The sequence below is a fragment of the Equus przewalskii genome, chromosome 26 (assembly GCF_037783145.1).
Source record: "Equus przewalskii isolate Varuska chromosome 26, EquPr2, whole genome shotgun sequence".
NCBI lineage: Eukaryota > Metazoa > Chordata > Mammalia > Perissodactyla > Equidae > Equus > Equus przewalskii.
In genome coordinates this window covers 15,892,887-15,915,083 of record NC_091856.1, presented here as the reverse complement: position 1 = coordinate 15,915,083, position 22,197 = coordinate 15,892,887, and the positions used below count along the sequence as shown (strand labels likewise).

The following is a 22,197-nucleotide window of genomic DNA, read 5'->3' as shown; positions in this document are numbered from 1 at the left end:
CGTATTTGACAATCTGCTACCAGGGCTGCCGGTCACCTCTGTTTGTAGCTCTGCAATGCATCTTAAAAGACTACTGTATTTTTCTCTAGCGTGTCTTACTGTTTTTAGTGAATTTTTCCATTCCTTCCTCTTAGACTAAATCAAAATTCTCTCTCTTTGGAAATTTGTCAAGTGTGATGTTGCCACTTTATCTGAGCCTGTGACAGATACAAAGTATTTTCATTGATTTACAATTTGCTTTCCATAGTGTGTTTTTACATACATGTAAATCATATTCATGTACGTTGTTACTTTCTAAGAAGTAGCATTTTATGTACTTTAAATCTAGTAGTTGCATATTCTTTAGCTATTTTAACAATTCTAGCTTTAAAACATTGTTACTTTGTATCAGCATTGTTTTGTGGCCTATTTTCTAATCCTCGTGGCAGATCATTCCACTTTTTTTTGTTGTTTTTAATTTGAGGCTCTAATCAGTATGAGAACTGTTTTTCTTGTTAATGGAGACTTAATGGCATTTAATTAAATTCTACTCTATCTCTATTCCAGTCTTATTTTGGGAGGGAGGAAGTGTGTGGAAGCTTTGATTATTTTAGATTTAAGAATTAGAATTGAAGAAACCTTGGAGATGGTTCATACCTTACTCTACAAATGAGAAAACAGGAAGTGGGCAACGTGGTTGACTTGATTTATATCTTATGACTGGTCCTTTACCCAGCATAGATTAAAATCTCTCTTTTAGAATGTCAGTAGATATTTATGTTCCTATCTAAATACTTAATAGGTTCAATTGCTAATCTATGAGCTATGAGTGTTCCCTTTTCCACTTGGCTAATGAATATGTAATCGTATTTCATGAAATTAAAAAACACATGGGTGGACTGTGAGTGGCTCCACAGTAGGCACTCAGGTGTGTCATTTTGGCACCCCTTGAAGGCATGGTGTGGGGCAGTGCCATGCCCACACCTGGCATTCCATAAATGTCTGTGAATGTGCGAATGAATAAATGAAGGGCATAGTGAAGATGAACACCATATGTGCCTCTTTAGAGTTTAGGCTTGGTAGATTTGTTATGACTTCTTTGGGGATCACACACAGGGTGAGGTAAATTTCTCAGATTTGGAGCATCTCTTCTGTAGAGCGTCCAAGGAAGCCTCGTTTCTCCACCCCATCATCTGAGATGTAATTGGTGGATGTGAAAGGGCGAGTGTGGACTTCTCTTTTTAGCTTTAAGGACAGTTTATTTTTGGAATAATCCTGTTTTATTTATCTTTGTTTCTTGGGCAGGGCAGAATTCTGTAATGTATTACAGAGAAATTTCTGATTATAGTGATTTGGATTTTAGAATAATAAACTTTAAAAAAGTATTTATTGTTTTATCTGATTATATTTCTGTTTTTCCCTACATTTCTTGCAAGAATAGTAGTTTTCTAAAGAAGAAAAAATCATTTATAACCTTACCTATATAAATTTCATAAAATTGTCATTCTGTACATCGTTTATCTTTTTCCCCTATTTTTCACTCTATTTTTCTTCAATAATGTGAAAGTAGTCATCCTACTTGAGTATATTAATTACTCAATTTGGTGAGTTTCAAATCATCATTTTTAAACTTATTTTGGAAAATTATTGTTACAATTTAAATAGTATGCTTTGATTCTTGAGTAATAAATGAACAGATATTTACGTATTTCTGTTTTCTCATTTTCAAGTTCTTATTGATACAGTGATTTTTATCAGATTATTATTAAATTATTACTTTTATAATTATACTTTCAAAAATTATGTTTTATAACCATATGAAGGGCAATTACTTAGATTCCTGTGTTTTGTGGGTTGTTGATGCTTCCCGTGGTTCTTTTCATTTATTGTGTTTTTTATTTTTACTTTTCTCATGACTTACTTGCATTTGTCTTCTCTTTAGGAAGGAAATGTAGATGATGTGCCTTCTGAGCTCTTGCGTCCCTGGGACTGTTCTTTATGGTCCCCATAAGAGAACGTCAGTGTAGTTGGCTGTGGAATTTATGGATCTTAAACATTTTCCGCATATAATGGAGATTTTGATTGCTAGTATTCTGTCCTCTGGAGTTCTGTAGCCGAAGCTTGGCGATAATCTGTTTTCTCTTTCTTTCTCTAGATATTTGATTTCTTTGCTTTTCGTTTTATTTTTTCTGTACTTTTAGAATTTTTAAATTTACCCTTAAGATTCCAAAATCTAACCAAGCTATATATAATTTTAGTTGCTTTTACTTAACTTTTATATAAACTTAACCCGGTAATCCGAGATCTTTTTTCCTAAATGATAACTTTTCTCATGTTTCAAGCTGTATGACTTCAGCTTTATCCAGGTTTTCTCGGATTCCTAGTATAAGTAGATTTTTTCCCCTGTACATGCCTCCTTTCCTTTTATTTTTGTCATCTCTGACCTTCTCTGAGTACTGGTTGAACTTAAGTATGTCTATTTGCCATTTCAATTTTCTGGAATTTTCATACTTCATTTCATTGCCTGAATTGCTGTTTTTAATTCAGAAATTGCTTTTCATTTCTCTGGTGGGCGCAATAATGGCTTTCCAAAGGTGCCCATTACTTAATCTCTGGAACTGGTGAATACGCTACCTTACATGGCAAAAGGGGCTTTTCAGATGTGGTTAAGTTAAGGATTTTGAGATGGAGAGATTATTCTAGGTTATCTGGGTGTGCTCAGTGTAACCACCAGGGTCCTTAAATGTGGAAGCGGGAGGAAGAAGAGTCAGTGTTTGAATGATACAATGTGAGAGAGGCTTGACTGGCTGTTTCTGGGTTTGAAGATGGAAGGGACCGATGAGCCAAGGAATGGGCAGTCTCTAGAATATGGAAAAGACAAGAAAAATTCTCTAGAGCCTCTGGTAAGAAAGACAGCCCTACCAACTCCTTGATTGTAGCCCAGTGAGACCCACTTTCGACTTCTGACCTCCAAGACTATAAGATAATAAATTTTATTATTTAAACTACTAAATTTGTTACAGTGGCAACAGGAAATTTAGATAATCTCCGTGTAATTTTTACTGGATTTTTTTTTTGTCTTCATAACAACTTGTTCTATTTTCAATGCTAGCTCTCTAACAAAGCATATTGAGAATACGAATTAGAAATATCGTATAATTTAATCTTTTTCTTTTTCCTTTTCTTCTTTCCTCACGAATCTGCTTCAAGGGGAAATGTTTTCTATTATTCCTCAGTATGGTCGTCTCCTTTGAGATCGGCATTGTGTTTGATAATGTTTTTCCCCTTTTTTCTTTTCAAACGAAATATGAGTGTCTTCCTTTTCTTTTTTTTTTAAGGTATGCTTCTTTTTTGGTGAGGCAGATTGGCTCTGAGCTAACGTCTGTTGCCAATCTTCCTCTTTTTTTTTTTTTTCTCACAAAGCCCCAGTATGTAGTTGTATATCATAGTTGTAAGTCATTCTAGTTCTTCTATGTGGGATGCTGCCACAGCATGGCCTGATGAGCGGTGTGTAGCTCTGTGCCCAGGATCTGAACTGACCAAACCTGGACCACTGAGGTGGAGTGGGAACTTAACCACTCAGCCACAGGGCTGGCCCCTGATAATGTTTCTCTGTTTGCTGTATCATTATAGTCATGGCTACCTTAATGGTTTAGAGTCCCATCACAGTTGAATTGGATTTTCCCAGAGCTCGATGTAGGTTTCTGCCTAAATCCTTCGGGTCCTGAAGAAGTAAGAAAGCCCGTTCACACCACACTGCTGACTACTGTTGGAGACTTGGCCAGGGTCTTCTATCACTTATTCTCCAGATCTGCTGCTTTTTGCAGATGCTAGCAGAGGAGATTTAATTCTTCTTTCAGTTCAGTCTTGTTATACTAAATCTAGCTGAAATTCCTCTGACTTTTTCTCAGGTATATTTTACCCTTACTATTTATAATGGCTGATATATTTTCTTCTGTTTTAATGTTTATCAGGCAATTTTTATGAAATATAGAGTTCTTACTCAGAATTCTCTTACTATAGAATTTTAAATCTGAAATACACCTACTGTATAACTTAGTCCAATTTCCTCATTTCACAGATGATAAAAATAAGGTTTAGGGGCCAATCTGATGGCATAGTGGTTAAGTTTGCGTGTTCTGCTTTGATGGCCCAAGGTTTGCGCGTTCGGATCCTGGGGTTGACCTACACGCTGCTTGTCAAGCCATGCTGTGGTGGTGTCCTACATATAAAATAGAGAAAGATTGGCATGGGTAGCTCAGGGTCAATCTTCCTCAAGCAAAAAAGAGGAAGATTGACAATAAGATGTTAGCTCATGGCCAATCTTCCTCACCAAAAAAAAAAAAACCAAAAAAAAGACACCCCTGAAAAAAAACCCCGAGGTTCCAAAAAATCATGTAAGTTATGTTATTAAATATGATATGGTTTTTATGGTATCACTACTCAATTTTTGAGGGATAAGAGATGGCATAGGACTTGGTCACGTACCATTTGCTGACTCATCATGTGGAATACCGTTAGAAAAAATCCATCAGTTTTATTCATCTTAGCCTATTGTGGCTTAAAAAGACAATTTTTATTTTTTTTTACTTTGTCATCCTTAACTATTTACTTTTTCTAAATGGGAATAGCAAAGAAGCTGCTCATATTACTGCTTGACTTTGTTGGCAGTTGGTGTTCAGAACTTGGAATGCTGTGAAATACTATGTGCTTGATATTTGGTTTAAAAATTTCTTTGCCCAGAGAAAGTAAATGATTACAGGGGCTAAAGGAAAGAACAGAATTTTTCATTTATATTTACAGTTTTTTGTGTATTTTTTGCAGAAAGGAAACTTGTAAAGCATAAACATTTTTGGAATTATCTTTAATGTATTAATGCAACCAATATATATTTAGAATCTAATCTGTCTGACAGTTGGATGCTGTACAACAATGAACCAGAAAGCTAGAAGCTCTGTCCTCAGGGTTTATAGCTTTATGTGGGGAGGTATCAATAGATAATTAAGCAAATATGATACAGTGTGGTAAGTGTTGTTACAGGGGAAATGCAGGGAACTGTGGTAGGAAACACCTTGCCCAGAGTTGGGAAGGTCTAGGGAGAAAGACTAGAAAGAATAACATTTCCACTGATGGATGAAGAGTGAGTATGAGGTTAAAATCGGAGGAAGGTTGATGTAGGCCAGTGGTACTCAAAGTGTCGTCCCTGGACCAGCAGCATTGGTATCACCTGGGGCCCCACCTCAGATCTATTACATCAGATCCCAAAAGTGTTTATATTTTACAAGTTTCCTTTCTACAAAGGATGTAGAAAAATCAGAAATTCTTGAGATGTGGACGGGAATCTGTATTTTACAAACCCTCTGGTTGATTCTGGTGCAGAAAACCACCGTCGTCACTGAGGCTGACAACCAGAGGTGTAGGAGAGAGCACAGCACTTTAAACCGAGCTGAAGCAGAGTTTGGAGTTATTAATAGCTCAGGTTGAGTCTAGAGAGGCAAGTGAGGCCTGATAAGGTGGTTGAAGAGTTTAGATTTTTATCTCAAGCGCACGTGTAGTCATTGAAGCATTTTCAGTTGGGAAACAGCTTGGTCAACTTTCTTTTAGAAAGGTTGCTAGAGAGGAGATTGGTGCTGGGTGGAAAGAACATTTAGGAAGCCAGCATAGTAATGATGCTAGTGGCCATGATGATGGGATGAAGTAGACAGGTTGAGTAGATACTTAGGAAGGAGAATCTACAAGATTTGGTTATTGATTAAATGAGGAGCCTATGAGGAGAAGAAGAAATTCCCAGGTTTAACACGTAGGCCACTGAATAGTGGTTCTCTAGCCTCTGGAACAGAGAAGGTAGAGGAAACAAGTTGGGGCTCGTGAGGATGATTATGACTTTGAGTTTGGTTTTGAACACAGAGACTGAAGTACTTGCGAGGTAGTCATTTATAGATACTAGTAGGCAATTTGATATTTGCCTAGAACTCAGGAAAGAAGTATGGATTAAATATATAGATATGAGAGTAGTTGGAATACATAAGATACTTGAAATCTTAGAGGACATATTAGAAAACCTAGTGAAAGTGTGTTGAGTGAGAATATAAATAGTGTAGAAGAGTTGATATTATGCAGATGATGATAGGGAACCCTCAGAAATGGCTGAGAAGGACCAGCCAGAGAGACGGATCCAAACCAAGGAGGATATGTCATGAATGTCAAAGAAAGAGAATTTTCTAAAAAGAGCCTCTCAGGCATGTATCTAATGCTCTGAGGAGGTCAGTAAGGTGAGGACTGATAAGTTGCCATTGGAATAGCCACAAGATTGGTGTGACTTTGGGAAGTTACATGGAACTCAAGAATTTGACTAGCGTGGGTTTGATGGAGGAGGAGGGGATAGAAGCTTAACTGAGAAATTAGCAGAGGGAGACACGAGAGGGCAATTGGCTGTGAAGGAGAAAAACAATCAAAGCTAGAAGGCAAACGTGAAGTCATGTGGGACTTTATTCATTTGAAGGCGACATAGAGTAAACTTACTAGAATGTGTGTAGGAAAGATTCAGGGGAGGGGAGAGGAGGAGTGAGGGGGGATTTGAAGGTAAAAGGAGGAGAAAAGAAGCAATTTATAGAACAAGTTTCTCGAAATAGTAGGAATGGATGGGATTCAGAACATTTGGATGGCAAAGGGTACATATTTTCCATTGTAATGGAAAAGGGAGAAAGGGTAGATTCTTGAATAGGTAATTTTGTCTTTTTGGTGGGAGAAAGGTGAAAGAGTTCCAATCTGATGCTTTCTATTTCCCTCTTTTGGCAGTTGCTGATGGGGAGAGGGAAGATGGGGCTCAAAAGAAAGCAGTAGATAAGTTTAAAATAGTCACTGTGGAGAAGATATAGAATAATAATTAGGGGGGAAACCAGATTTCTTGTGGCATTGAAGTCTCTGTTGAGGTTAGACATCATGAATGTATACCAGAATCAATCTGCCAGGTATGTTAATTTTCTCCAACACTTCTCAGAAGCCTTGGTGTAGGTGTAGAAGTGGCAACCAATGGTATTCATCCAAGACTGGTGTTATTCTAAAAAATTGTTATCGAAGTACAGGGGGGCAAGTAGGTTAAAAGATAAAGGTCCCTGCTTATCTGAAATTATAAAATTCAAGAGGATCTGAAAACTGAACACTTTTTCATAACGCAGTGGCAAAACCTGCTCTGAATGATGTGAGGCTATAACCTTTATTTATCAAATTTAATGTATATATTCATATATTTTGCTTTTGAAATTAATTTGTATGATTATGAACTGCTGCCTTAAATTTCAATGGGGATGTGATATATTGATTATGTACTGTGTAACTGTTCTAAAACCAGAAAAAAATTGAATTCTGAAGGACATCTGACCTCAAAGTTATTAAAAAAAGAATGATTTTATGTATTAGCAGTAAAGAGGTTGAAACAATATACTAAGAAATCTAAGCTGGATAAGGAAAAAGGGGAAGATGGGGAGGGTAGTCCACTGGGAAAAAGTAGGATGCTTAAGGAAACAGATGACTTCAAAGAGCTGATATATCAGCTGAAATCAGATGGAAAAATTGGAAGAATGGGAAGTGTGGTGAGTCATTAAAATGTATAAATTAATTATTTCCAAAGAAAGTTTTGAGTAGTTTACAAAGTCCAGGGTGTGGCCATGGGAGTGGGCAGCTGAGTTGCAATGGAATAGGTCGTTAGAGATGAGGTCAAGAAACAGAGAGGAAAAAAAATTAGATGAATTACCCAGAGTAATGGCAAGATTTTGGGTGGAATGGAACACTACAAGCTGAATTCTCAGGTCTCCAATGAATGAGACTCTGTGGAAGGTCCGTAAGATACCAAGATGTCTAAGTTGAGGTCTCCACTCTTCCCCTGGGCTATGATGTCTTTAAGAAACAGACAAGTAAAGCGATAAATAATTATACAACATGGTAAGTGTAGTGATAGAATCATGATCTAAAAGCTGTTAAAGTCTAAATGAGGAAGGAGACTCTAGATGTCTGGACAAGTCAGAAGACTAACCATTCGATAAGCGTTTCATGTTGTTTTGGAGCTTTCAGTGTTTGGTAAACATTTGTGTGTAACCTGTGCATATTCAGTGGAATATTTGATCAAAAATCGTGGTTAAAATTGTCATGTTTGTTAAGTAGTTTATTAAACAGTGTAAGATAAAAAGGAAAAGGTACAATGTGAGCTGTCTTCAAGAAATATTTTCTAATTCTAGGAGTCTCAGACAAACTTAAGGCTTCAGGAAAAGTGAATCTATTTGTAATTTTCTAGTTTCTCCTTTATGTTTTATTTTCTAATTTTGTTTTAATAGTTTTGTTTTGTACCTATGTTATTCTATTACAAAGTTCCTCCATCCTTCTTGGATTCAAGTGAGAGTATAAATGATTAATAAGCAAATATATTCTAACTGATGATGTTGAAAAATAAGAAAACACCTAATAAAACGTTATCACTCCACATTTTAAAAGATATGCTTTATCTAATCTAAGTATACTTCACTTTTTGTAGATCAGTGTCAAAGTGTCAACTTCTCTTTGGAGGTTACATTAGGTAACATATTTCTTATGTCCTCCAAAAGGAAAAAAGTTCTCCAACGTCATAGGTTGGTTGACGAACGCTATTCTGGGGATAAAGAGTCGTGGGGGTAGACAGTGCTGACCACAGGAATGTCGAACAGCAAATGCTGGCTTTGGACAGAAAAGCTTTGATGCATAGTGACCTCTTTGAAATGTCAAGACTGATGGTCCTTGTGGGGACTTGCTTTACAAAATGTCACAGACTGAACATACTATCTGAGAACAGAAATGCAGAATAATGGGGCAATAGTACCCTATCTATAAACCAACTATGTTTACAGATTCCCTAAATAACAGGTCAAAATAGATTTCATTATAGTAAATATTCCAGTCGCAATGCTCTGCACAATTCCCATCTGTCTCATGTATTTTAAGCAAGATTTCTGGGCCATGTGGCTTTTCTAGTAGACTTCAATGACATGCAACCACCAAGCACAAACCTTGTCATTTATTTAACTCCAACTGTCTTTAATCTTGAGGACAGTAATACAGTGAGAAACCTTGGGGTTTCACCATAATCATAGAACCTTACGCAGGATCAGATTTTCAAATTCTTTGCTTTTTTTTTGCCACATTTTTGCCACCATAGAAGTCTTGTGTTGTCTATACAACGTCTTTAAATTTGGATCAGTGGTTTCTTATTTTTTTTTTTCCCCGTCTTTCCTCCTTTAGTTCACAGCCATGAATGAACCACAGTGCTTCTACAATGAGTCCATCGCCTTCTTTTATAACCGGAGTGGAAAGTATCTTGCCACAGAGTGGAACACAGTCAGCAAGCTGGTGATGGGACTTGGAATCACCGTCTGTATCTTCATCATGTTGGCCAACCTACTGGTCATGGTGGCAATCTATGTCAACCGCCGTTTCCATTTTCCTATTTATTACTTAATGGCTAATCTGGCTGCTGCGGACTTCTTTGCTGGGTTGGCCTACTTCTACCTAATGTTCAACACAGGACCTAATACTCGGAGACTGACAGTCAGCACGTGGCTCCTCCGTCAGGGCCTCATTGACACTAGCCTGACGGCATCTGTGGCCAACTTACTGGCTATTGCAATCGAGAGGCACATCACGGTTTTCCGCATGCAGCTGCACACACGGATGAGCAACCGGCGGGTAGTGGTGGTGATTGTGGTCATTTGGACTATGGCCATTGTTATGGGTGCCATACCCAGTGTGGGCTGGAACTGCATCTGTGATATTGAAAATTGTTCCAACATGGCACCTCTCTACAGTGACTCTTACTTAGTTTTCTGGGCCATTTTCAACTTGGTGACCTTTGTCGTAATGGTGGTTCTCTATGCTCATATCTTTGGCTATGTTCGCCAGAGGACTATGAGAATGTCTCGGCATAGTTCTGGACCCCGGCGGAATCGGGATACCATGATGAGTCTTCTGAAGACTGTGGTCATTGTGCTTGGTAAGTTTTGTCTTGACTGTAACTTATTCTCATTGTCTTAATATATACTACGGTAGTTTATGATAGTGGTAAACGACAATGTGAATATTTGCCAGGTATATATGTTGGAAGTATAAGGGGATGAGGCAGCTTTGTATCAAATGTCTGTGACGAAGTTAGTATAACAGTCTTTGTACAATTACAGAATTGGCTTTATGGAAATACGTGTCTCGGTGATGCGGTATAAATGATAACGTGAAAGGTGTCATTGATGAGTTTGGCTATCAAGTATGCAAAATACCAGCTTTTGAAAGGTTTCCTTATAGCCCAAATTGTGGAACTTTTGCCTTGTGGTCTCTCTCTTACAGATTTTCATTTAGAATTTGCTTTTATGTAGTATGAATATGCTTTCATATGAAGTTATTTTTATGAACCTCTTTCTAGATCTCTCTCATATTTTGTAATTATTACTACTTAGATGTAGGTAAATATTTCAAGGATTTATATTTCCCGCACAAAATGAATTGGAATTAATAGCATTCTGTGACTGTCATCCTTATGAAAACTTTTTTTTTCATTAATTTTCTGTTTGTAGTAGTGGAAGTTAATTCATAATTCAAGGTGAAGAGCAAGATTTTATTCTTTTATGTGCACTCAAATAACTTTTGCCTTTAAATAACCATTATTTTTCCTGGATGAAAAGTTTATGGTAATGATCAGGAGGAAAATATTTATTTATTCATTTATGTACCCAGAAAATAGTTAAAGAGCAGCTAATAAATTCCAGGCCCTGTGCTGACCCCTGGAGATGTATCCACGAAAAGTAGAGACACAGAACATTTCTTTTGGAGCTTAGAGTGCCTTTTTAAAAAGTTTACCCAGTGAGAATTTGTTTAAATAATTACCCTATTGAATTACATTTTCTCCACCAACTCTATTCAGGTTAACATTTGGTCGCATTTAAAAAATCCTTTTAAAATTCTTTTAGCATTTCATCTTTCCCCATGGAAATTCAGTGGAAAGTTCCTCTAATTCTCATTGCTCCAATTTGTAAATCAGAGTTGAGTGAATACAACCTGGGATTGTGTGGCACCTCTGAAACTAGGAGTTACATTAATTTTAGTCAGTGGAAAGAGAGCCCTAAATATCACTAAATAAATTAACATTGTAGTTGATGTGACGGTGCCATCTGGTTTGCTTAGAGCAAATGCTTCATGGACGTCATTTCTGGGTATCCTGATTTTGACCCTCTTGTACACCTGTAAGAATAAGGACAGGCCTTATAATTGCTGATACAACTGAAGCCCTGCCTGTAACTAACTGGCACTCTTAGCTTATATCCCCACTTGGCCCCCATCACCTCAGATGTGAGAGTGTCTTATTCCATCCAATGAAGTTCAGTGGAAATACAAAAACAGTCCCCCTATATGTTTAATTATCAATAAAAACCTTAAGCATACCTGTGCCACAAGGATGTATTTTCCGTGATATAGATGAAACACATCTGAGTATGCCGTGGGTGCTATTTTTGAATGAAATTAAATAATATGAGAAAGTTTACTTCTGTTTTGACTCAAATATTGGTTTCTTTGCTGATGATCTGAATGTTGGTTGAGATGTTTCACATGAGTGTGCTTTTTCTATTACCAGAGTGCTGCTTATGATTCATAGAACCGCCAGCAGAAAATGACTATTGAACTTGGACTATGAACCGGCTGAGTTCTTGTTTTAATTTTGACCTTTGTGTAATGCCCAGCATAATCCGATGTGCAGGATGCTTCATGATTCATAGAAAATTAACTGTTGTGCCTCGTTGCGTTGTTTTGCAGGTTAAATGAGAAATATTTTGAGGGTTTATGGGGCAACGATTTCAGTGTACATCTGCCCTAAATGCCCTCTGCCCCACCACGCCAACCCCAAACTTGAAAATAACAGAAATAATGTTACCCTCTGAGGCTTAAACTAGTAGACTCCACAAGATTGAATCCTTGTAACTACCTCTGGAATAAATAGAGTTATATCCAGAGATGTGTGATGGAAAAAATTTTAGAACATGGAAAACTGTAATCAGGGTGATAGGTGAAGAAATTTGCTGAGGCAAGAGGTGTAAGTGATTGTAATATAGGAAGGAGAAATTGAATAATGGACTGCAGCCTTTTTGAGAAAAGTAGCAAAAATGGGAGAAACGGCAGGGTGAGGTGGTGGGTGGTTGGAAAGTTTAGAATAGGGAATTTACAATGCTAAACAGTCAGATGTTTGTCAAGGTGATGCCTAATACCATTCATGCAATGTACTCCACTGCTTGAATTCTGTGTGGTCATGAGTGTGTGGAAGAGATGGGTGGGTCTTGGAGGAACAAAAATTCTAGTCTACTTGAAACTCTTCTCTTTGTAAGTTAGTTTATTGACAACTGAGGTTTTTGGTTGCATGTTTAGTTTTTTTTTTTTATACGCTTTTCACATTTCCTGACAATCTTTTTTTGTTTTAAAGATTTTATTTTTTCCTTTTTCTCCCCAAAGCGCCCCAGTACATAATTGTATATTCTTCGTTGTGGGTCCTTCTAGTTGTGGCATGTGGGATGCTGCCTCAGCGTGGTTTGATGAGCAGTGCCATGTCTGCACCCAGGATTCGAACCAGTGAAACACTGGGCCACCTGCAACGGGGCACGTGAACTTAACCACTCCACCACAGGGCCAGCCCTGCATGTTTAGTTTTTAATGTCTGTCTTCTCTGCCAGATTGTCTGCTTTGTGACGGCAGGCAGGAATTGTAATGATGTGCTGTGCATTTTCTCCACATTACCTATCATAATATCTGACGCAAAGTAGGTGCTCATTAAATAACTGTTGAGTAAATGGATGGGGTGACAAAAGCAAGTTTTTTGAGCCTTCAGAACTGAGGACCAGAGAGAGCCATAGTGAATTCACTAAGCTCGTCCCACTTTATTCAGCCGTGTGGCAGGAGCCAAAGCTAACTACAATCCTAGCACATTTTGTGCCTTCCGATCAAATACAACAGCTTGGAAAGTGACTGGCCACAATGGATGCTCAATAAATATTGTTTAGTTTACTTTCCTTTATTCTGGACATGGTGACGGTTTGATTAACTGTGTAGAAAACCTTCAGTTTCCATTTCACCATGTCAAAGTGACCTTCGGGTTTTAGACCTGTTCGGTCCTCACGATCAACAAAAGGATTCGTTGATCAACAAGTCAAGTTCCTAGGAGTCAACAGGATAAAGACATCTTTGAGATTTATGATGGCAATACCAGTAGCAGTTTTGAAGCACAAGATGGCATATAATCTGCTTTTGAGTGAGTACTGAATCTTAATATTTATTTTTATTTGTCAAACACTCATGTAGCATTAATCATGTGACCAGCATTACTCTACTTTAGCAACCCTATGGCATATAGGTCCCATTCATTATCTATTTGTTAATCTCATTTTCCAGAGGTGACAACTGAGGCACAGAAAGTTTAGGTAATTCATTTCAGGCTGTGGTTCCTGAGCCCATGCATTTTTCACCTCTATGCTATCCTGCCTCTCTATAATAAAACAACTACTAGCACATGCTGTATTTTGTGGTAACGTTTGAAGAGCGCTGCCCTATTAAATTGAAACATTGTGATCCCATTTGTTTCCGTTGATGAAGCCTAGCTGCCTGGGCTTTGTTTCCTGGGTAGAAGCAAGCTTCGAGAGAGCATTCCTTTCCTCCTCTTGCTTCTGATGGTGAAGCTCATGACTCTCATTTCGTCGGCCCTTTTCCACTGTTTGGTGTTGGAGCACTAGTAACTGACTGCTTCTGATTGAAGGAGTGTTTTGTTCCAGGTGTAGTTACCTTGAAGCTTCATTGTCCCAGCGTGAAGTCACGTAATCCTTCCCCAGGCTGGAGTTCTCCCTACTTGACATTTTACCAAGAATTCCTTTTGAGTCTGTTCCATAGTTGAATCAGAGTGGCAGTCTCTGTTCTCCCTTATTTGACTACAGTCTGTCCTGAGTTATAAGTCCTTGCCTTTCCTGCTCTGTTCCTTGCGATGACACTTCTGCTGGGAATGATGAGAAAGAGGAAAGCCAGGTTACAGTGTAGAGGTTTTTGCATCTGAGCCCAGGGGGAGAGTGAGGGACAAAAAGCAAAATAAACTCAGGTGGGTCTTCTCTCTTTGGGAAAGAAGAGGGAGACACTCGTTTTCTAGTTTAATATGTTCTGGCTGCAAATGATCACCCGCTGAAGCTAAATTACCTCCTATTACCTGTGCCAGGGTCAATACTTGGCACTACTCTTTGTGCACTGTTTATAACTTTATACCAAGGAGAGTTGGATATCTCCCATTTTATATAAAGGAACTGGGTTAAGATAGGGTAAGTAACTTGACCAAGATCACTTTTTGTAAGCTGCAGAACTGGAATTCAGCTGTAGGGTTGTTGTAGCCCATGACTTTCCATCACAGCCACTGAATCTCCACAGACCATGCAAGAACCTATGACTGGTGGTCATAATAGTTGGGGGACCTGATGAGGTTAAGCCCATGCAAATCTTTACATACTTCTCTTTTCAATTTAGTTCAGCAAACATGCTGTTGAGTGCTAATTGTGTGCTAAAGGATAAAAAGATGAATAAGGTAATATCCATTCTTTATGGAGCCTATGGTATAGTAGAGGAGACTAAGACAGAGCTGTAAAAAAAAAAAAAGGTCCATGTGCTAGTAGAGTTGTGGGTGGAGTAATTTTGAGTGGAGAGAAGAGAGGGCTTCCTAGAGGAGGCAAAATTGAGCTAGCCATCCTGTAGGGTGATAGTGGAGGAGAGCTAAGCAATAGCAGTTGTCACCTTGGAGGAGCTGAAAGCAGTTAGGTATGATTAGCAGACAGTGGGTGTGCCAGATGGAGTTTTGGCTGGTGAGTCAAAGCCTTCATAACATACTAAGGAGTTTGGACTTCTGCCTGTAGGTGATCAGCGATGCTGAAGAATTCCCCAAGATAAAGAATACCAATTCCTTATAGGTGTAACAATATGGTTTATCATCCAAACTGAGACCCTTTTGGTAGTGACAACAGGCACTTAGTGGTCGGGACACTGGGACAAAAGGCACACACCAATACTCTTCTGGTCAACCCTCTTTGTAGGCTCTACTTTCTGTTTGTTTATACATTTTCCTTTGGCCTTTTAAATGCAGAGCTCAACAATGGACTTGTTCCATGTGTAAGGATAACGGAGAAGGACTTTCATCTTTTTTTTAATGCAAGGATCTGTCTAGACTTAGAATTTTTGAGCTGAAAGGGTCTTTAAAAATCACACCATCCAACTCTCTAGTCCTACAAGTAGACTGAAACTCTGAAGGTAATTGAGAAATTTAGGTCTGAGTTAGCTGGTGGCCCAAACCAAGATCCAGGTTTGCTGTCTTCCCGTGAGGTGCTGTTCTTCCTGCCCATGCCTCCCCCTTGTTCAGTCCTATCCACATTTTCCCTCATTTTCTTCCTTATGAACATCGGAGTGTATTTATGTGGCTAGCCTGGAGGAGGTGTAAACACTGTGGTTTTAAAGGTACCTGGCTGCCCCAGAAAGAGTCCCCTTGAATTTGGCCTCTTAAAACCAACTGGGAATCTCTGTAATGAAGCTTTGACAAAAGTCATCAGAAACTGAATGGAGGCACATTTTATGGCTTTTACACATATTAGCATCCTGTTAGCTACCTTAACAGCAGTTGTATTCGTTTTTCATTCAGCTTGGTTTTGTATTAAGTTTATGTTTTACCTGAGAGGTTTGTCTCCCACATATATTCATTGAGGCGAGATGCCCCTGGCATCTACTACTGACTCTGCCATTAACTCTCTGGGTGATTCTGGGCAGGTTACTTTCTCTGTGCATTAATTGCTCTGTATCTTCATGTGTAGGATGAAGCTGGCCAGTTGGATTTCCAAGATTAGAGTTCATTTATTACTCCATAAATGAAAGATAAGGGCAGTAACTACTATAGATCAGCTATGTGGAGTTTTCTAGTGGAAAACAGAAACAGAGTTGAAACAAAAGCAAGGGACGATGATTTCTCTCCATATCAGCTTCTTTAATAATTAGCTTTAGATGTCCTACCCTCCATTAAAGGGAGTGGCCCCTTTATAGAAGACAGTCTCAGAGAAATGGAATTTTTTTTCTTTACTCTCCTGTAGAGAGCTGTGTGACAGGAAGGGAAGGTTTCTCAGCTGGTCCTGTTGCTAGGGGAAGGGAGTGGACACAAGAGTCTCTTATTCCCTGGCCACAGTTGACCAGCTGCACATCCTGTTGCTCTGAAGAGGAATCAAAGCTCCCCACGTCTCCTCAGGTCTCTGTGGCATCCCTGTGAAGGCCTCTTTGAGGAAGAACCTGAGAGAATGTTTATGAGAACCTTGGTTGTTTGACCAGCCACGAGGCTGGCTTGGCACTGTGGGTGTGGTCAGGAGAGACCCCTGCAGAAGCCCCACATCCTAGGCCCAGGTCAAAAGAGAAAACAAGGTTCAAATACGGCTCTTTATACCCTTTTGTTGCCTGACTCCATTCAAATATTTTTACTCAGAAGAAACTTTTGAACAGAAACAAACAAACAAAAAATACCACATTAACCTAACAGAGTTCCTTTTCAGGTGTGGACAGAGCAGCCAGAACACGAAGCTCTTTCTTATTTTAGGTCTTGATGAGAGTGATTCAGACCTTGTCTAGTTGAGACTCCTGTCAGTCCCAATGTGAAGGTTACACAGTCATTTGTCCTTATCATTAAAGGTCATAAGTGATGCAAAGGTTCCTTGAATGAATTATAGAGACCACAGGGAATCACTGTTACGTAGGGACTGAGAGATTAGATTTGGAAGAAAATAGACCAGAGTTTGGAATTTGAATCCTGACTCCTCACTTACTAGTTCATAATCCTGAGTAAATGACTTAACTTCTCTGAGCCTCCGTTTTAGAATTAATAAAATAAGGATAGTAGGACCTTTCTCATCAAGTGGTTGTGAGCTTTAGATGAGCTGATTCATGTAAAGCACACTTAGCACAGAGTCTGGCTCGTGACTTGCTCGACACTGACTAAATGGTAGCAAGTATTATCATTAGTATTAGGTCTTGTCTACACGTGCATTTCCTCCCCTCTTTTCTTTCTGACACACCCACACGCCAGCATACACATCACAGTGGATTTGGTGGTTGAGGCAGTGCTTCTTTCCTATGATACAGTATAAAAATACTATTGCGTTTTACCAGGTGTTGGCTCTAGTAACAGGCTGTAAATGCTATTCTGAGTGGCCTTTGCTTTTTCAAAGATACATTTGTACTTCAGAGTTGCCTGCATCTTATTTATTAAGCCTTAGCCTTAGGTAAAAAAAAGTCCTGTTAACACCGAAGAAATGGCAGTCTTCACCTGGTAACCCTCCAGAGATGAATAAGTGGTATTGATCATTAAAATGAATTTTGAAATGGACAAGGCCACTTCGTCAGTATCTATCAGTTCTTCAGAGGGACCTGCAGTGCTTGGGGCACAGCTGGCAGCCCAACCATCATTTAGGGAACCATTCTTTTTCCTTTTGATCAATAGTGAAGAACTGTGTCTGGCATAAATGGAAGAAATGGCAAATGGTTGGTTGGAGTCATGAGACCCCATGAGACCTTGTTGCTCTTCTCCAGCCAGTCCCAACTTTACAGTGTGATCACCTATGATTCCTTTAGTCTGGGCCTTATCACTGTTCACTTACAAAGAGAAGGATGTTTTCTCCTCTTTAATCTCTCACTGCTACTTCATGAATCTCTTTGGAGTGTCCTTATGGACATTCCATGATGGCAGAGCTTTATCTTCCTAGCACTTAGAACAGGGCCCAGCACTTAGCAAACTCTAGATATCTGTTGAATGAACACTTGAAATATATCATTTATTCTGGATGGAGTTTTACAGGCTCCCTAGTAACAATAGAAATATACCTGTAAGGAGTCTCATTCAAGGGAGTATTTGTTATTAGATAGTTGTAGTAAAGCAGTTTCACATTCTGCCTGTCCAGAACATGTTTTTAGGCTAAGTTCCAGCATGAACTTGTTAATAATAGTTTATTTTGTCAATAAACATGTATCAAATGTCTACTAGTTGTCTATTAAGGAGTAGGGATGCAAAAATCAATGAAAATGTGGACCCTGTAATCAAAGAGCTCTCATTTAAGTAGATCGTAATAGATAAATAAATACAATATAATATGGTAAATAAAATATGCAAGGTGCTATGGGAGTGCTGTGTTGTGTTTGGGCAGTGTCAGGCAAGACTTCATGATGAAGGGGATGTTGGAATTATACCTTAGATGCTTTGTAGAAGTTTGCCACATGAACCTCCAGGCAAAGGAATTATTTCTATTAGATATTCTTTGCACTTTGAATTGAATTAAATATTCAATCACTTCCTTATATTGCATTTAATATGTCACTTAGATATGACAGTAAACTGTTAGGTGTGCAAATCTTATGTAAATTGCCAGGGATGGGAGGGAAAGCTTGTATAATTTTAAGACAACATTGTGCTTATAAATTTTTTGCCTGTGTTTTCACTGGTATAATGCATTTTTTTTGAAGTGACCAAAGTTAGCAGATTTGTATCATCAAAACACTTATAAGCAAATGAGTTTTGAATGGTTACTGACTTATGAGGACAGAGATGAATTTCTATGTGTGCAAATTAACATCCTGTGAAAAGTAAGAAGGGCTCTATAGTGACATGTACATATTTCAGGACCTGAGAGATCATTGCCAGGAAATGTGGACACGTACACCTGAAGCATGAGAGGAATACAGTTTTCTGTGGCATCTTAACGGTCTTTCACGGCATTGTGGGTAGGGAGATTTCAGAATGTTTATAGTTGATTTTTGTTTTTGTTGTAACAGCTGCCTCTGAATTCTACTGTTCTATCTAGAAACATAGAATCCTGTTTTCAGGGGTTTACATTCTTTTGGACTCTAAGCATTATGTTGATTTCCTGATACAGAGGTAATAAGTAAGAATGAACATAGGATAAACACACACATACATGCATGAATTGCCAGATTTAGCAAATAAAAATAATTGCATGGGGCATACTTATACTAATGAAAGTATTGTGTATCTGAAATTCAAGTTTAACTGGGCATCCTGCATTTTGACAACCCTAACACACACACACACACACACACACACACACACACACACACACACAGCATTGGCTGTGAAATAAAGCATTTTAGATGACAATCAACTCTTTAGGCATAGATTTTTCTCTTTGTATTACGGGCTTCCATATTATCCTGAAGATCAATTTAAATACACAAGGGGTTTCACTTTCTTAATATTTCTGATTTTTATTTTGAGTTGTCTGGAAATAAAAGGATGTATATCTTACGTGTTTGTGCAATCTTATATTTGGTTCTCAGATATTATGGATGATTATGAACAGGTAATGTTGTATACTTCCAGTTCAATACTGAATTATTCTCTTCGTTTACATATTCTTTGTCATGCTCTTTGGAAAAAAGCATTTTAATGAAATTTGTTTTTCCATATAAGCAATTCTTTTTCTTGTGTTTTCTACCTTTGATATTTTTTTCTCTGCGGTCTAAACTAGAGCCTTCTGCATCTGAGAAACTACTTTTTATTCATGTGTTTTAATGCAGATGATAGTGTCTAGACTGAGTGTGGTCATGGCTGTACTTAAACCCTGGCAGGTCTCCTCAGCCAATAGAGGAGTTATTGTAATGATCCAAAGCAAATATGAAGTTCTAATCGAGTGACACAGCAATAACAGGGTCTTTTTGAAGAAGTGGGATTTAATCTGGCATCGAGAGACTGGAAATTCATGGCTTCACCTATTTATCCTGTCCAAGGAGACTTTTGTTGACACAAAGAACACTGCATTTTAAGTAGGGTTTTCCATGAGTTCATTCTAAATGAGTATTTTCTTCACTTCAAAAAGCTTCTCTTCATGTGGCAGGCATGAATTCATTTGCTCAAGTTATTTTCCTTTTTTTTTTGGGAGAGAGAAGATAGCCACTTCGGAGCCCAGCTTCATAGGACCTGCAGAGGAGACTGATGAAGTGGAAAGCTGACAAGCTTTTGCTGTAGCCAGCAAGTGATTCACCGTGTTATATTGCAGGGATTTGCTTTGCTAACCTTGCTGAGCACGTGGTGCCCAGGAATGCTCCTCTGTATATTGCCCCAGCCCAGAAGGAAAAGCCAAGTTATAAATTGAGGAGCTGGAATCAGTGAGTTTCTGAACGAAAACAGGAGAGGCTGTATTTGGACACACTACAAAGTACATATATAATGATCAATTAAACAAAAGTTGTATAGATTAGAGCACTAGCTTTATTTAATTTGGCAAATTCTAATGTCTTTGGAGGGAAAGTGAAGATGTTTTCATTAAAAAAACACTATTTCTAAGGCACTATGCGTTTATTATAGCATATTTCCATGTACCACTACATAAGAACAACTTATTTAGAATGGAAGAGAATGTTGTAGAAACCAAATTTGAATAGTAAGTCTACTGTAGTATAGATTATTACATTGCTAAGATAGATTGATATCGTTCTAGAATGAAATTTCTTCATATTTTAGTTCAATCTGAATTGGTTCTATCGCTTTTAAGGCAGGAAATCTGTTGCTAAAACATGCATAAATTTAAAAGATACTAGAAACAGGATCAGAAAAAATTAGATACAGAACTGGAAAATACATTCATTTATTTGTATTGATCTGTCTAAAATGCATTATATAGTAAATGACTTGTTGCTATTACATTACAACCCATTATATGTTCAATGTGCTGTCCTCAGAAGTTTGACTTATAACTTTAATAACAATGTTATACGCAGCTTTGTTACAAGGTAGCTTATTGCGGTTATGGGATATTTTGACCCATTGTTTTGCTTAGACTTGAAGGACATTTTTGTGTGATCTTTAGAAATATAGATATTTAAATCAGAATCAGAGTAACAGTTTTTGTGGAGAAGGTATTTCCTGGAGTGTACATTATCAGTCTACTTTCATCCTTTCTTCAATTTAAAAAAAATAAGGATGATAATAATGGTTAACATTTGAATCCTTACTAATCATCCAGGCTCATTAAGTCCTACTACCTTTCCCTATATTATTATATTAAAATAATGTAAAATTTTAAGCAAGAGTCTTAGTCTCTCTGAATTTCAGTTCCCTCATCTGCCAAATATAGATAATATATTTTTATGAAGATCATATATAATGATTCTGAAAGCTCTTTTTATAGGAAGTGTCACATAAATGTAAGCTATGAATGTTTTTGCAGCTGCTGCTTATAGAGCTGGGACCAAAAAAAAAAAATGTTCGGAATGCTGAGCAAGAAATGTGATGTAGCGTGGTTGCAAAGGCATTAACTATATAGTCCACTCCAGATTTGCTGCTTACTGGTTGTTGTGACTTTGGGCAGTCCACTTAACCTTTACGACAATTTCCTCATCGGTACCATGAAGGGCTGCACTACGTCAGTGTTTCTCCAAGTGTGGTCCAAGGACCACCAGCATCTGAATCACCTGGGATGCGTGTTAAACAGGCTGATTCCCGGGCCCCAGCCCAGACCTGCTGAAGCAGAGTCTTTGTTTTGGCATCCAGAGTTCAGTCATACAAACCTGGCATTAAGCCTGTCTTTGCTCACTTCTAAAGTCTATTTTTCACCTTTCCCACCAAAATGAACACATTATTGGTACCGTTCAAACAGTGGGTGAGGACCCGTGATTGCCCCTGCACGTGTGTGTTTGTATACTTGCTTTGCAAGGGAGGAGATGAGGAGAGAAAGGTAAAGGAAGGTGAAGTTAGGGAGAAAACACAATACTACTAAGATAAAATTCTTGGCTCCTGAAGAGCTTACTATTAAAGAAAATTGATATTTTTAAACTAAATAGACTTTCCTCTCAAAATATTTGAAACATCCACACTAGTTGTTAATATCAGCCAAGGAAAATTTGTCACCTTGAATTTAATGACAGAAAATGCAGCCGACCTATTATAAAGGTACCTTGAGAAATAGTAGCATATCTAAGATTTTTTTCAAGTCAGCATGTAATTTTATATTATTCTAAGGAGAAAATTTTATCCCCCCAAGAGAGGAGATAAAGCAACGTTTGTTTTTGCATTAACCTGGTACAGTTGTATGTGTCTGCATGGAGACCTTTCCAGAAAAGGATAAATCAATCAGGCGCTGTCCCTAGGCTACATAAAGA

General features: G+C 38.1%; 1 protein-coding gene across 16 annotated transcripts in view; it reads left to right on the top strand.

The window, feature by feature from the left end:
• Positions 1–22,197, top strand: part of LPAR1 (lysophosphatidic acid receptor 1) — a 353,585-nt gene that overhangs the window by 289,975 nt on the left and 41,413 nt on the right. For all 16 annotated transcript variants that reach the window (XM_070595019.1, XM_070595020.1, XM_070595018.1 and 13 more), the window contains one exon: positions 9,247–9,994. In XM_070595019.1, coding sequence (XP_070451120.1) covers positions 9,247–9,994 — 748 coding nt within the window. The remainder of the gene's footprint in view (positions 1–9,246; positions 9,995–22,197) is intronic.